Source organism: Erinaceus europaeus, chromosome 2 (assembly GCF_950295315.1).
Source record: "Erinaceus europaeus chromosome 2, mEriEur2.1, whole genome shotgun sequence".
In the NCBI taxonomy this organism is placed as follows: Eukaryota; Metazoa; Chordata; class Mammalia; order Eulipotyphla; family Erinaceidae; genus Erinaceus; species Erinaceus europaeus.
In genome coordinates this window covers 10,509,044-10,525,304 of record NC_080163.1, presented here as the reverse complement: position 1 = coordinate 10,525,304, position 16,261 = coordinate 10,509,044, and the positions used below count along the sequence as shown (strand labels likewise).

Below are 16,261 nucleotides of genomic sequence, written 5' to 3'. Positions count from 1 at the left end.
CTCATGCCTGAGGCTTTGAAGTCCCAGGTTCAATCCTCTTTCACTTTAAGCTGGAGCTGAATAGTGCTCTGGTTTAAAAAAGAAAAGTATAATAGTTTGTATGTGTTCTTTCTTTTTTTTAAACACATTTCTGTTTTTTTTTTTTTTTTTAATATTTATTCCCTTTTGTTGCCCTTGTTTTATTGTTGTTGTTGTAGTTATTATTGTTGTCATTGTTCTCGTTGTTGGATAGGACAGAGAGAAATGGAGAGAGGAGGGGAAGACAGAGAGGAGGAGAGAAAGACACCTATTGCAACAATAAAACAACAAGGGCAACAAAAAGGAATAAATAAATATTTAAACATATTTAGAAAAAAAAGAAAAGAAAGACACCTGCAGATCTGCTTCACCGCCTGTGAATCAACTCCCCTGCAGGTGGGGAGCCGGGGACTCAAACCGGGATCCTTATGCCGGTCCTTGCTCTTTGTGCCACGTGCGCTTAACCTGCTGTACTACCGCCCTACTCCCAGTATGTATGTATTCTTTTTTTTTTTTAATTTCCTTATTGGGGAATTAATGTTTTACATTTGATAGTAAATACAATAGTTTATACATGCATAACATTTCCCAGTTTTCCATATAACAGTACAACCCCCACTAGGTCCTCTGTCATCAGTATGTATGTATTCTTAAAGATTGTGGAAGAGGTCAGAGTAACCTTCCTGTTTATGTCATTTCTTTTTTTAAAAAAATATTTATGGGAGTCGGGTGGTAGCGGGTTAAGCGCATGTGGCGCAAAGTGCAAGAACCAGCGTAAGGATACTGATTCAAGCCCCCGGCTCCCTACCTGCTGGGGAGTTACTTCACAGCTGGTGAAGCAGGTCTGCAGGAGTCTCTTTCTCTCCCCCTCTCTATCTTCCCCTTCTCTCTCCATTTTCTCTCTGTCCTATCCAACAACGGTGACATCAATATCAACAATAATAACAACAACAATGAAAAACGGCAACAAAAAGGAAAATAAACATAAAAAAATATTGATGGGGCCAGTCTGTGGTGCACACAACACAGTGCACAAGGACCCGGGTTCAAGTCCCTGTTCCCCACCTGCAAGGGGAAAGCTTCATGAGTGAAGTAGAGCTGCAGGTCTGTCTGTCTGTCTCTCTCTCCTGTCTGTTTCTTTGTCTCTATGCAATAATAAATAAGTTAGAAATACATATATATTAGGGACCAGGCAGTAGCACATGGCAGGAAACACAAGGACCAGCATAAGGATCCAAGTTAGAGCCCCCGGCTCCCCACCTGCAGGGGGAGTGACATATCACAAGTGGTAAAGCAGGTCTTCTTCTCTTCCCGTCTCTGTCTTCCCCTTCTCTCTCAATTTCTCTCTGTCCTATTCAACAGCAGCAGCAGCAGCAGCAGCAACAACAATAGTAGTAACAGCAACAACGATGGAAAAATACGGCAGTTAGGAACAGTGGATTTGTAGTGTAGGCCCTGAGCCACAGTGATAACCCTGGAGAAGGAAGGAAGGAAGGAAGGGAGAAATTTAGGAGTGATAGATACAGGGGCCAGGCAGTGGGACACCTGGTTAAGCACATTACAGTGCACAAGGATCCGGGTTCAAGTCCCTGGACCCCACCTGCAGGGGGAAGCTTCATGAGTAGTGAAGCAGCATTGCCTTTCTCCCTGTTTATATCTCCCCCTCCTCTCTCAATTTCTCTCTATCCAGTAATAAATAAGAATATTTAGAGGGGCCGGGTGGTGGCGCACCTGGTTGAACACACTTGTTACAATTCGCAAGGACCCAGGTTCAAGCCCCCGGTCCTCACCTGCAGGGGAAAAGCTTTGTGAGTAGTGAAGAATATTTAAAAAGATAATAGAGGTACAAAGAGAGACCAGAACATTGCTCAGCTCTGGCTATGGTGATGCTGGGGATTGAACCTGGGACCTCAGAGCCTCAGGCATGAAGTCTTTTGCAGAACCACTATACTGTTTCCAGCACGCCCCACCCCCCCTCTGTTCCTGACTGAACACTTCACACTGTTCAGTTCTGGTTATTGGTTGTACTGGTGAGGATCCTAGGTCCCTCATTTGAGGTTTTAAATATTTCATTTCAAGTGTGTATAATTCTGTATAGTTTAAAAAATGATTAATCTAGAATATTCTTAGGTTAGTACTGGGGATTCATGACTGCATGATTCAGCCACTCTTGGCAGTCTCTCCTTCCTTCCTTCCACCCCTTCCCTCCTTTTTTTTTTTTTTTAATATTTATTTATTTCCTTTTTGTTGCCCTTGTTTTATTGTTGTAATTGTTGTTGTTCTTGATGTCGTCGTTGTTGGATAGGACAGAGAGAAATAGAGAGGGGAAGGGAAGACAGGGGGAGAGAAAGACAGACACTTGACAGACCTGCTTCACTGCCTGTGAAGCGACTTACCTGCAGGTGGGGAGCCAGGGGCTCGAACTAGGATCCTTACACTGGTCCTTGCACTTGCACCACATGCGCTGTGCTGCGCTACTGCCCGACTCCCCCTTCTTTTTAAAATATATTTTTTATTATCTTAATTTATTTATTGGCTAGAGATAGCCAGAAATTGAAAGAAGGGGGAGTTAAGAGAGGGAGAGAGATACCTGCAGCCCTGCTTCACTGCTTGTGGTGCAGGCAGGGATAGAGGCTGGAACCTGGATCCTTGTACATTGTAACATAGGAGGTCAACCGGGTGTGGTATCACCCCCCCCTTCTTCCCTCCTTTCTTCCTACCCTGTCTCCCTTACTTTTTCCTTCCTCTTTCCCTCCCTGCCTCCCTTCATTTCTACAGTCGCAGAGAGAGTGAAAAGAGACCATAGTACTGAAGCTTCCTTCAGTGCAGTGGGGCTGGGACACTGGATAAGATGAGATTCCACAGCATTTTTCCCCTTGTGCAGATGCTCCCATATGGTGGCTGGGTACTCAAGCTTGGTATACTAGTCAGTCTGCTTGATAAGCTATCTAGTGGCTCTTCTGTATTTTGTAATCATTTATAGGCAAAGACTACTCTCTTATAAATTTGTATTTTTCTCTGAGTCCTTTTGACATTTGGTAGGTAGGTTACTGGATAAACTTAAAGCACTGATAATTGCCATTTTACTAACTTAGAAATTGAAGTGGGGAGTCGGGCTGTAGCACAGCGGGTTAAGCACAGGTGGCGCTAAGCTCAAGGACCGGCATCAGGATCCCGGTTCGAGCCCCCGGCTCCCCACCTGCAGGCAGGTCCCTTCACAGGCGGTGAAGCAGGTCTGCAGGTGTCTATCTTTCTCTCCCCCTCTCTGTCTTCCCCTCCTCTCTCCATTTCTCTCTGTCCTATCCAACAAAAACGACATCAATAATAACTACAACAATAAAACAACAAGGGCAACAAAAGGGAATAAATAAATTTAAAAAAAAAAAAAAGAAAAAAAAAAGAAATTGAAGTGGAAGGAAGCATGAACTTTTTCTGTGTAAATTTCCTCTATAAACACAAGAGGGTGCTCTTTATCCATCAATGCCCCGTTTGGAAAAAAAAAAAAAAAAGCTAACCATCTATATTTAAAAGCCTCAGAAAGAAAATACAGGTAGCACAAAGCACAAGGACCGGCGGTAGAATCCCGGTTCGAGCCCCTGGCTCCCCACCTGCAGGGGAGTCGCTTCACAGGCGGTGAAGCAGGTCGGCAGGTGTCTATCTTTCTCTCTCCTTCTCTGTCTTCCTCTCCTCTCTCCATTTCTCTCTGTCCTATCCAACAACGACGACATCAGTAACAACAACAATAACTACAACAATAAAACAACAAGGTCAACAAAAGGGAGTAAATAAATAAATACCAAAAAAAGTTAAAAAAAAACTCAAAAAAAAAAGAAAATATAAAGAGTTTGCATTAGGTAGAGCCTTTCCAGAATAGTAATACAGCTAGATGGTCTGTATTTTAGTGATGCTTTAAAATGAAAGTGTTTGCTGTGTTTGACATTGGTTCCTATCCCGTGCCCCCCCCCCATTCAAATATTCAAGATAATTTTTTTTATTCCTAGGTCTCTCCAGAAGACCCTGGAGCACAGTTCCTCATCCGTACTGGGTCTGTTGGCCGCAACAGGGCTGAAGCCTCTTTAGAGCGAGCTCAGAATCTCAACCCCATGGTGGATGTGAAGGTGGACACTGAGAACATAGACGTGAAACCCGAGTCATTTTTCACTCAGTTTGATGCTGTAAGTTTCAGCGAGAGTGTAAATAAAACCTGTGGGGAATATATACATCACAGCACTAGCTGTATGTGTGAGCACCAGGTGCTGAGAACCTTCATACTTCCAGTTGGGACGTTTTCCCACACACATTCCTGAGCTGTTCTGTTCTGTTCTCCAGGCTGGGGATGCTGCCTTTGTATGTTGAGTGCCTTGGAATACAGACCCATCCACTGGCCCTGCTGTTTGTGATTTGCTGTCTACTTGTTTTCTTGGGCAATATGTTGCCTCAGACCAGGTTTACCTTTGATATTTTGTCTTCCTTCCACACCTCTGTACATATCTTTGATACATTTTTTAAAAAATTGTTTATCAGAGCACACTGCTCAGCTCTAGTTTATGGTTGTACTGGAGATTGAATCTGGGACCTTGGAGCCTCAGGCATGAAAGTCTTTTTGCATAACCACTATGCCATCTCCCAGCCCTTTGATACATTTTTTAAAAAAATATTTATTCCCTTTTGTTGCCCTTGTTTTTTTTTATTGTTGTAGTTATTGTTGTTGCCATCGACGTCGCCACTGTTGAACAGGACAGAGAGAAATGGAGAGAGATGGGGAGACAGAGACGGGAAGAGAAAGACAGACACCTGCAGACCTGCTTCACCACCTGTGAAGCGACTCCCCTGCAGGTTGGGGAGCCGGGGGCTCAAACTGTCCTTGTGCTTTGCGCCACCTGCGCTTAACCCGCTGTCCTACCTCCCAGCTCCCCCTTTCATACATTTTCATTTTTTTTCTCCTTATTTGGGGGGGAGAGAGGATTAATGGTTTACGGTTAACAGTTGATACATGCGTAACATTTCTCAATTTTCTTTTTAATGTTTTTATTTATTATTGGATAGAGACAGAAATTGAGGGTGGGGGGGTCAGGTAGTGGCGCACCTGGTTAAACACACATGCTACAAGGCACAAGGACCCAGGTTCAAGCCCCAGGTCCCCACCTGCAGGGGGGAACCTTTACAAATGATGAAGCAGTGCTGCAGGTGTCTCTGTCTCTTTCCCTCTCTGTCTTCCCCTTTCGATTTTTCACTGTCTTTATCTAATAAATAAATAAATAAAATTAAAAGAAAAATTGAGAGGGGTGGGGGATATAGAGAGGGAGAAAGACAGATACTTGTAGCTGCTTCACCATTTGTGAGGCTTACCCTTTGCAGGTAGGGACCATTTCTCAGTTTTCCACATAACACTCTATCCTCCACCTTGGTCCTTCCAGGATCTGAACACTCCCCCCTGCCCCAGAGTCTTTTACTTTGGTGCAATACACTAACCTATGATACATTTTTATTAGAAATGTTCTCCTCCCAACTTGTTGACGTTACTTTGATAATTAACCTTTATAATAGACATTTTTGGTGGGAAATATCAAGGTACAGTTATATTTTGTCTTTAATATTAAAAAAAAAGACACCTGATTTTCATCTGCATGTGCCTCTTCCACATTGTGATTTGACCGTGTTGCCATGGATAACCAGACAGAAATCGCTGTCTCCCTAAGTCAAATGAGGTATAGACAATCTCATTTGGTTATTTGGTTGCTCTACCCAATCTATGCTGAGGTGAAACGATAATTTAAATTCTGTTTCAGCATCTGACCTTTCAGACATGGTTGCGTGTACCCTGGGAAAGGCTTGAGAAAAGTTGTGTAACCATCAAATAGTCACAAATGATCTACTTTTTTTTTCTTTCTTTCAGATGAAGGGCCCATTTACATGAGAGGTTAGAATTTGGGTTGGGTTTGTTTTTTTCACACAGTTAGATCTCATACATACATCTGTTCAAATAAGGGTTTGGGATGATGGATTGTCACTGCATTTTATCCCCCCCCCCTTCTCCAGTCTCTTTGTTTTGTAACACTAGATATTGAAACATTTTCCACTTGGCTATGTCTTCTGTCTTTTCTCCATTTCTTTCTTTCTTTTGTCTAAGTGTTCCTTTTCTTTCGTTCTCTCTGTCCTATCCAGCAATAACAACAACAGTAACAACAAGGGCAACAAAAATGGGAAAAATGGCCTACAGGAGCAGTGGATTCATAGCATAGGCACAGACCCCAGCGATAACCCTGAAGGCAAAAATGAAAAGAAGCCAGGGCACCATGCCAGTATATCAGCACCAGGGTCAAACCTGGGACTAGAATGAAACTAGACTCAGGAATCAAGGAGCTTCAGGTGTGCAGATCCTGTGCTTTACTGGCTGACCTATTCTCTCCCCCCCCCATCCATAGTAACCATGTTTCATTTATTCTAGGTGTCGGCTTCCATAATTAGCAGGTTTGCTAGAACTGGAGTGTAGGGTCAGTTTGTGGTCTAGGGTGAGATTTACTGGCTGATGAGATTTGTTTGTGGGTTCTTGTAGGATTTACATTCAGTGTGCATCTGCTGGATTCCACTATGACTGTCTCTCTTCCCCCCCCCCCATCTCCTTTTTAATCAGAGCACGCACTACTCTGGTTTGTGGGGGAACGAGGGATTGAAGCTGGGACCTCAGTGCCTCAGGCATGAGAGAGACTGTTTGCATAACCATGATGCTATCTCCCCCACCCTTTCTCTTTCTCTCTCTCTTTAAATACTTAGTCATTTATTCCCTTTTGTTGCCCTTGTTGTTTTATTGTTGTAGTTATTATTGATGTTGTTGTTGGATAGGACAGAGAGAAATGGAGAGAGGAGGGGAAGACAGAGGGGGAGAGAAAGACACCTGCAGACCTGCCTCACTGCTTGTGAAGCGACCCCCTGTCTTTCTCTTTTTAATATGATTAAACATTATTTAATCAGAGAAAGATAACCAGAGCATCACTCTGGCATATGCGGTGCCAGTGATTGCTCACAAGACCTCATGCTTTTGAGTCCTGAACTCTGTTATTGAGCCTCCTCTTAAGGCTTGGTGCCTGCACTACAAATTCACGCTCCTAGAGACCATCTTTTTTCCATTGTTGTTGTTATTGCTGCTGCTGTTGGATAGGACAGAGAGAAATTGAGAGAGGAGGGGAAGACGGGGAGAGAAAGACACCTGCAGACCTGCTTGAAAAGTGACCCCCTGTAGGTGGGGAGCCAGGGGCTCGAGCTGGGATCCTTGTGCTTCTCGCTATGTGCCTTAACCTGATGTGCTATCGCCCAGCCCCCTAATTTAATACTTTTATTGCCACTAGGGTTATTTCTGGGGCTTGGTTCTTGCTTAACACCCAGTTACCATTTTCTATTTCTGCCTTTCTCTCTCCCTCCCTCCCTTTTTTTGTTCCTCCCCTCCCCTCCCCTCCCCTCTTGATAGAGATTGAGGGGCTGGGTGGTGGTACACCTGGTTAACTGTACATATTACCATGCACAAGGACCCTGGGTTCAAACCCCCCAGTCCTCAGCTGCAGGGGGAAAGCTTTACAAGTGGTGAAGCAGGGCTGCAGGTGTCTCTCTGTCTCTCCCTTCCTCTTTATTTTCCGCTTCACTCTTGATTTCTGTCTCTATTAAATAAAGAATAGTTTAAAAATTTTTAAAAAGGGAGATTGAGAGGAGTGGGGGAGGAAGGGAAAGAGGAAGAGAAACTCCTGCAGCATTGTTTCACCTGTTGTGAAGCTTCCCCCTGCAGTTGGGGACCAGGGGCTTGAACCCATGTCCTTGCATATGGTAGTGTATGTGTTTTAGTGGGTACGCCACCACCTGGCCCCGTGATTTTCTTATTCTAGATTTGATTTTTCCTTGGGTGGCAGGTTCTTTGAATGAAAGCAGATGCACGGATGCCTTTATGAAGATATTTTAAAAGATATATTTATTATTAGATAGAGACAGAGAAATTGAGAGGGGAGGGAGATAGAGAGGGAAAGAGACAGAGAAACACCTGTATCCTCGTGCAAGGTGAGACTCGGGCTTGAACCTAGGTCTTTATGTGCTTTAACGTGTGCACTTAGTCAGATTCGCCAACACCTGGCCTCAGATTTATTTTCTTTTAATGAGTGAGAGAAGAGACCAGAGCCGTATTCAGCTCTATCTTATGGTGGCACCATGGATTAAACATGGGTCCTCTACGCTTCAGGCATTCGAGTCTGTTGCACTGCCACTGATAGCTTTGTTGCTACCCTCCTAGCCCACATTTCTCTCTGGGCTGTTTCTCTGTTTAGAATGCTAGGTGACATCAAGTTTTATCAAATAGAAGTCACCATTTATGTTTTTTTTTTTTTTAATTTTTTTTTATTAAAGAAAGGATTAATTAACAAAACCATAGGGTAGGAGGGGTACAACTCCACACAATTCCCACCGCCCAATCTCCATATCCCACCCCCTCCCCCGATAGCTTTCCCATGTTTATGTTTTTTTTTTAAAAAAATATTTTATTTATCAATGAGAGAGAGAGAGAGAGAAAGATCCAGACATCACTCTGGTACATGTGCTGTCGGGGATCGAACTCAGGACCTCATGCTTGAGAGTCCAGTGCTTTATCCACTGTGCCACCTCCCGGACCACTTTATAGTTTCTTCTTTTAAGTTTCTGTGTTCAGAAGAAAAGATGTATAATTCAGAAGTTGCTTTCATTCTGGTAACAAAAATTCTCCTGGGGGGGCCATGTGGTGGTTCACCTGGTTAAGCATGCGCATTACCAAGCACAAGGACCTGGGTTTAAGCCCCCACTTCCCTCCCACCTGCAGGTGTTTTGATTCACGAGTGGTGAAGCAGGTCTGCAGGTGCCTGCCTGCCTGCCTGCCTGCCTTCCTGCCTTCCTGCCTTCCTTCCTTCCTTCCTTCCTGCCTTCCTTGCTTTTTAAAGATTTTATTTATTCACTAGTGAGAAAGATAGGAACAAAAAGAAAGATCCAGACATCACTTTGGTACACGTGTGGCTAGGGATTGAACTCAGGACCTTGTGATTGAGAGTCCAGTGTTTTATTCACTGCACCACCTCCTGGACCATAGGTCTTTCTCTTTCTCTCTTTGTCTCCTAGTCCTTTCTCAATTTCTCTGTCTTATCTAAAAAAAGGAAAATAATGGCTGCTGAGTGGTGGATTTCATAGTGCTGGTACTGGGATGAAGCAATAACCCTGGTGGCAATAAAAATAAATAAGTGAAAATTCTCCTGAAAATTGGCTTTTCTTGTAGTAAAAATGTGGTCACTCTCAATATTTCTAATTATTGGAACACAACCCCAAGGCCTCAGAGCAACCACTGAGTGAATCACCCACCAGTTCATTGTCTAAGTCTGAATGGAAGGTCACTTACTCTGTAACCTTTTCTTTCGTCCTTAACTTCAGATAAAGTTTCACATGAAAACTGGGGGAAAATAATCTCTATAGGGACTTATTTATCTTCTTTATCTTAACATATCAATCAAAATAAAGGGGGGCGGAGAATGTCCTGGTATTTACACATGACCTTTGGATCAATGAAAAAAAAAAAAACTATTCCTGCATCTCACCATAGCTTCTTTAGGCTTTAATGGAATTCACAATCTCAAAATAACTTACATTGTCATTTCTAACCAACTCTTTCCATGAAAAGTATAAAATATGATTTTTGTGTGTGCATGGATTGGGGAAGCATTCATTAAGTGTCTTTTACTTTTCTGGGCACATCTCATTAGGTTACAGAAAGTGACAGTCTCCTGATTTACATGTTCTGTACATTGGAACCTGCAACTTTTCTTTTGTCTTCTAACTTAGGATCTAAAGAACCTGTTGTACCAGTTTGAAGCTAGTTTTAGACATGCCCGGTGTGTGTTCACTCTGATTTATTTTTATTTAGACAGCAGGGCAATGATTCATGGTTTACACAACTTACCCAGCCAATTTCTTTCTGCAGGTATGTCTGACTTGCTGCTCCAGGGATGTCATAGTTAAAATTGACCAGATCTGTCACAAAAACAGCATCAAGTTTTTTACAGGAGATGTGTTTGGCTACCATGGATACACATTTGCCAATCTTGGAGCGCATGAATTTGTAGAGTAAGTGCAAGGAGTGGTGGGTTAGAAAGGTTGTTTTTTTTTTTTTTGGTGAAGTTAGGTCTTGTACATGTGCAGTTTCATTGCTCTGGACCACTTTCTCATTCACATGGAGAGAGACCACAGCAAGGTAAACTTCCTCCAGTGCTGAAGCACTTCTCAGGTGGTGCTGGTGATTGAACCTGTGCCATGACTGCCATGGCAGCTTCCCCACCCTGGTGGGCTATCTCACCTGGTGGGCTATCTTTCCTGAGAATTTTTTTTTTTTTTTTTTTACTTCTTCTAGCATAATTGTATGTTGTGGTAGGAAGTGAACCATTTCATTAACAGATTTCTGACATGTAGATGGTACATTCAGAATCATAGGAGATGTGGCATCTGCCTTCCAAAGTGATGGCTCAAGGAGTCTGGTGGCAGTGCAGCGGGTTAAGCACACGTGGCAAGGACCGGAGTAAGGCTCCTGGTTTAAGCGCCAGCTCCCCACCTGCAGAGGAGTCGCTTCACAGGCGGTGAAGCAGGTCTGCAGGTGTCTGTCTTTCTCTCCCCCTCTCTGTCTTCCCTTCCTCTCTCCATTTCTCTCTGTCCTATCCAACAAAATGACATCAATAACTACAGCAATAAAACAAGGGCAACAAAAGGGAATAAATAGGGGGTAGTTAGCATAATGGTTATGCAAAGAGACTCTCGAGCCTGAGGCTCCCAAATCCTAGGTTCAGTCCCCCACACCACCATAAACCAGAGCTGAGCAGTGCTCTGGCAAGAAAAAAAAAAAAGGGGAATAAATAAAATAAAAGAAACCAAAATGACGGCCTGATCTCTATAAAGTGTAAAGAAAGTGTGTCCAGAGACAACCAGAACACACCACACGAGTATTCGGTCAGTCAGACCTTGGAGTGGGAAAGCCACCATACTCTGCTTTGGGCAGGCTTGATTAGAGTGTAACCATTTGCTCCCTAGCTTGGGCTTGCATGTCTTCAGACTGAGATGGAAAATGAACACAAAGAGAAATCAGGTGGGTGGGTAGCTCGGGGGCACACACAGTGCAGGTCCCCAGCGGAACTCTGGTCCCAAGACTGTGCTGGTGGCAAAGCCGGCCCTTGTCCTCATTATGAACACTGAGGTTGCTATTTATGGTGTTCTTCGCAATGATGGGACCTGCAGTGTTGGGCATTTGTAGCTCCTTGATGAAAGATGGCAGGTGATTAACAGTATTGTAAAACCTCCGGGTGTGATTTCAGACCATGCCCCTTGCTAATGAGAGCTGAAGAGAGAGACCCTGTGTGGTAGGCACAACTTCCTACCAAATCAGACCTACTTTCTTCTGTTTAGCTTCTCAGACAAGTCACTGAAATTGCTCAGTTCTGCAAGTTTTCTTGCCTGTAAAATTATGGTGGAAGGTGGGAAGGATAAACATGTCTTAAGATCTCTTGGGCTAGAGAGTTAGCATAGTGGTTATGCAAAATGCTGTCATGCCTGAGCTAGGGTCCCATGTTAAATCCCTGGCACTAGCAAAAGCACTACTATGGTTAAAAAAAAAAAAAGAAAGTCTCGGGGTTTAAGAAAATACAGGGGGAGTCGGGTGGTAGTGCAGCAGGTTAAGTGCAAAGCACAGGGACTGGTGTAAGGATCCCGGTTCAGCCGCCAGCTCCCCACCTACAGGGGAGTCGCTTCACAGGTGGTGAAGCAGGTCTGCAGGTGTCTGTCTTTCTCTCTCCCCTCTCTGTCTTCCCCTCCTCTCTGTCCTATCCAATAACAACAACATCAGTAATGACAACAATAAAAAACAAGGGCAACAAAAGAGAATAAATAAATATTTAAAAAAATTAAGAAAAGAAAATACAGGGCGGCTAGGAGGTGGTGTGCATAGTTAAGTGCACGTAGTACTGTGAGTAAGGACCCATACAAAGGATCCAGACCCAGATTTGAACCCCTGGCTTCCCACCTGCAATGGGGATACTTTACAAGTGGTGAAGCAGGTCTGCAGGGGCCTATCTCTATTTTTTTTTAAATATTTATTATTGGATAGAGACAAATTGAGATGAGGGGGAAATAGAGAAGGAAAGAGACAAAGAGACACCTGCAGCCATACTTTACCATTTATGAAGGACTCTGCAGGTGGGGACTGGTGACTTGAACCTGGATTCTTGGTAATAATCTTATAATATATGTACTTAACCATATGTACTACCTAGCCCCAGTACCTCTCTCTTTTTGCCTCCAGGCTTATCATTGCGGCTTGGTGCCTGCACTATGAATCTCCTGCTTCTGTGGTCATTTTTTCAATTTTTTTTTTTTTGATAGGATAGGGAAATTGAGAGAGGGGAAGATAGAGAGGGAAAGAGAAAGATGGATACCTGCAGATCTGCTTCACTGCTTAAGTTACGGATATATAGGCTTACGGTGAGCTCCCCATAATGGGAGAAATTAAAATTAAACTCAAGTTTTAATTTTATGACTTAAAAGAAACACTTTCAAGGCTTACTGAAAGCTTCTGTGCTAAGTTAGGTGTGCTAAGCAAAGTAAGTTATCTTTTTTTTTTTTTAAGATTTAAAAAAAATATTTAATCCCTTTTGTTGCCCTTGTTTTATTGTTTTAGTTATTACTGATGTTGTTGTATAGGACAGAGAGAAATGGAGAGAGGTGGGAAAGACAGAGGGGGAGAGAAAGACAGACACTTGTAAACCTGCTTCACCATCTGTGAGGCGACCCCATTGCAGGTGGGGATCTGGGGATTTGAACCGGGATCCTTACGCCAGTCCTTGCGCTTTGCGCCATGCTACTCTCTACTACTACTCTCTTTTTTTAATACTTATTTATTCCCTTTTGTTGCCCTTGTTTTATTGTTGTAGATATTGTTAATATTGATGTCGTCGTTGTTGGATAGGAAAGAGAAATGGAGAGAGTAGGGGAAGATAGGGAGATAAAGAGAGACACCTGCAGACCTGCTTCACTGCTTGTGAAGGGACTTTTCTGCAGGTGGGGAGCCTGGGGCTCGAACTGGGATCCTTACACTGGTCCTTGTGCTTTGCGCCGCCTGTGCTTAACCCGCTGCGCTACCGCCCAACTCCCTAAGTTATTCTTTTTTAATAGCCTTTAAAGATCATTATCCTCACATGGTTGGAACTGACTTGTGGGGTAGTCGGTGGCAGAACTGAAATTTGAACCCAGATCTGCCTGACTCCCAAGCCAGTTTTTTATAATGGTGTGGGGGAGAGACAGGGAAGAACCGGAGCTTCACTCTGGCACATGCGATCGAACTTGGGACCAAGACTTGAGAGTCCAGTTTTATCCACTGTGCCACCCCCTAGGCTGCAAAATATAAACAAGCCCCCCCCCAACTCAGGCTCTTGGAGCCTGAGGCATGAATCATAAAAGCCATTCGTTATATATATTTTAAACCAGAGTACTAATCAACTGTTACGGTGTTGCATGCAGGAGATTGAACCTGGGACTTTGTTTACATAACCATTATGCTGTCTACCCCTTGAAAGCCACTTGCATAACTATTGTGTCCTCTCTGCCCAAGCTTTTGCACTTAACCACTGACCTTTTCTGTTAGCTGGTGATGCTCTTTATGTTTATTTTTTATTTATAGATTGATTGCATATGATAGTTTTTAAATATTTATTTATTTTCCCTTTTGTTGCCCTTGTTTTTTATTGTTGTTGTAGTTGTTGTTACTGGTGTTGTTGTTAGATAAGACAGAGAGAAATGGAGAGAGGAGGGGAAGACAGGGGGAGAGAAAGAGAGACACCTGCAGACCTGCTTCACTACCTGTGAAGCGACTCCCCTGTAGTTGGGCAGCCGAGGGCTTGAACTGGGATCGTTGCGCTTGTGCACTTGATAGTTTTATACAAGACAGAGGAGAGCAAGAAAGCACAGTACACTCGGGTACATCCGGTACTGGGGGCTGAACTGGGAACTTCAGGCATTTGAGCCCAGTGCTCTGCCCATTGAGACTTTTCTTCAGTCACAACCTTTATGTTCTAGTGGTCTGATTTGTTAGTTAGAACATGACCCCCCCTCCTCTTGTCATCTTCTACAGGGAGAAAACCAAAGTTGCCAAAGTTAGCCAAGGAGTAGAAGATGGTCCTGACACCAAGAGAGCAAAGCTTGATTCATCTGAGACAACAATGGTCAAAAAGGTATGTGCGCCGTGCGCGTATAGAAGGCCAGAGACATGGTTCTTACAGTCTTATGGGGGCCAGCCAATTGCAGCTACCCATAAGGCAAGCATTGCATTCTTGGGGGTGGGGTGGGGTCTGGACACACTGGGCCAGTGCTTATCTGGGAGAAGGTAGCCACTGCTTGATCCAGCCAGCTGTTACACGAGGGAACAGGTATCAAGTGATGCCAGATGTGGCTTCAAGGGGAATCTGAACTGTAGATTATTTTATAGACATTATTTATTTGTTGGGGGAAGAGGGAGTGAAGGAGAACCAGAGCATCACTCAGGCACACAGCTGCTGGGTATCCAACTCAGGAGTGCATATCTGCACATTCCTACACTTAATCCACTGCACCACCTTCCAAGCCACAAAGAATGATTTTATTTATTTATTTATTTATTTTTATTTAAATCACAGAAAGGAGAAGCTGGAGCATCTCTCCAGCATAAGAACTGTCGGGAATCCAACACCTCATGCTTCTAAATCCTGTGCTTGACTTGCTGTGCCACTTCCTTAGCCAAAAAATAAAAATTAGATTAATTTGCTTATTAATGAGAAAGAAAAAACAGCATTATTCTGGCATATGCAGTGCTGAGGTTAGGACTGAACCTTGTACATTTTTTCTTTCCCTTTTTTCCCGTAATTTTTGTTTTTATTAGGGAAGTGATGATTGATAAGATTTTTTTTTTTTCTTTTTTAACCAGAGTACGCCTCAGTTCTTGACTGATGATGATGCTGGGGATTGAACCTGGAACCTCAGAACCTCAGTCTTTTTTGCATGGCCATTATGCTATCTCCCTAGCCCCTGCGGGACTTCTTTAATACTAGCCATCTACTGGCCCTGGTCTGAATGCAGCACTGTTCTTGTCAGAGCTGGAGGCTCTGTATGAAATAGGGTCACAAAGACTGCTCTCCAGCCAAAATCACAACTTTTGTGTAAAATACAAAGACCTTTTTCAGGCTCATAGACACTTTAGTAATGTCCTGAGTGGGCAAGGGATAGTTAAAACTTGAATTTCATTTCTTTATCTTCTCTTTTCTCCTTTAAGCAATTGCTTTTTATGGGCTGGAGAGGTACTGAGTGTTAGAGGACAGAACTTGCATCCTGGAGGTTCCAGGTTTGATCCTGGGCACTGGCATATGGTAGAGCTGAGTTGTACTCTCTCTCTTGACTTTTGTTCATAAATCTATTTTTTAAAAGCCACAAAGTTATTTTGAAAGATAATAAAATTACCCCTCCCCCAATAGATTTTCAAAAAGAAAGGCCTCAGTATTGACGACTGCTATCAGGGTAGGCTCCCTGCCCAGTTCTAACATCCCTAGGTGCAGTTCTTTAAGTTTGTTTTAGAGAAAGTACAGTGGAAGGGAGTCAGAAGACTCCCTTAATTTCTGTAGCTAGCGATGGAATGAATCTGAGCCTAGAGTCATGGGATGGGGGGAAAACAAGACCCCCTGGCCAGGAATAGTTTCGTTGAACTGAGAGGGAAGATGGGGCCGCTTTAAGCCCATATTTACCCTTTGCTTTGTGGATTTTAATGTTGAGAAAGAAAACAGCAGGCTGGAGCATCAGAGTTGAAATTGCCCTAAAGGGGGGACTCTAAGAGTGCAGAAACCACAACAGAGACTGCAGAGAAGCCACAAAAGTGGAGCCCTTTGAGTTTCCAGCCAAGCTGGGGTGGAGAGTTTCTCTTTCTTGCTTTTTACGTTTGTATTGGAATAGTGCGATGCTGTGAGTGTAATACAGAGGAATTATTAAGACCTAATTTTAGTGTCTATTCACAGGACCATAATTATACCAAGTGAACATTGGTATTTTGGCCAATCTTGGTCCTTTTCCTTTTTCCTTCCTTTCTTTCTTTCTTTCTTTCTTTCTTTCTTTCTTTCTTTCTTTCTTTCTTTCTTTCCTTCTTTCTTTCTCTTTTTCTTTTTCTTTTCTTTTTTTGAGGCCCAGTCAAGTT

General features: G+C 43.3%; 1 protein-coding gene across 1 annotated transcript in view; it reads left to right on the top strand.

Annotated features, from left to right (window-relative positions):
- SAE1 (SUMO1 activating enzyme subunit 1) overlaps nt 1–16,261 on the top strand; it is a 102,978-nt gene that overhangs the window by 20,559 nt on the left and 66,158 nt on the right. Inside the window, exons 3-5 of the mRNA XM_007535653.3 lie at nt 4,020–4,193; nt 9,995–10,137; nt 14,180–14,279. Coding sequence (XP_007535715.1) covers nt 4,020–4,193; nt 9,995–10,137; nt 14,180–14,279 — 417 coding nt within the window. The remainder of the gene's footprint in view (nt 1–4,019; nt 4,194–9,994; nt 10,138–14,179; nt 14,280–16,261) is intronic.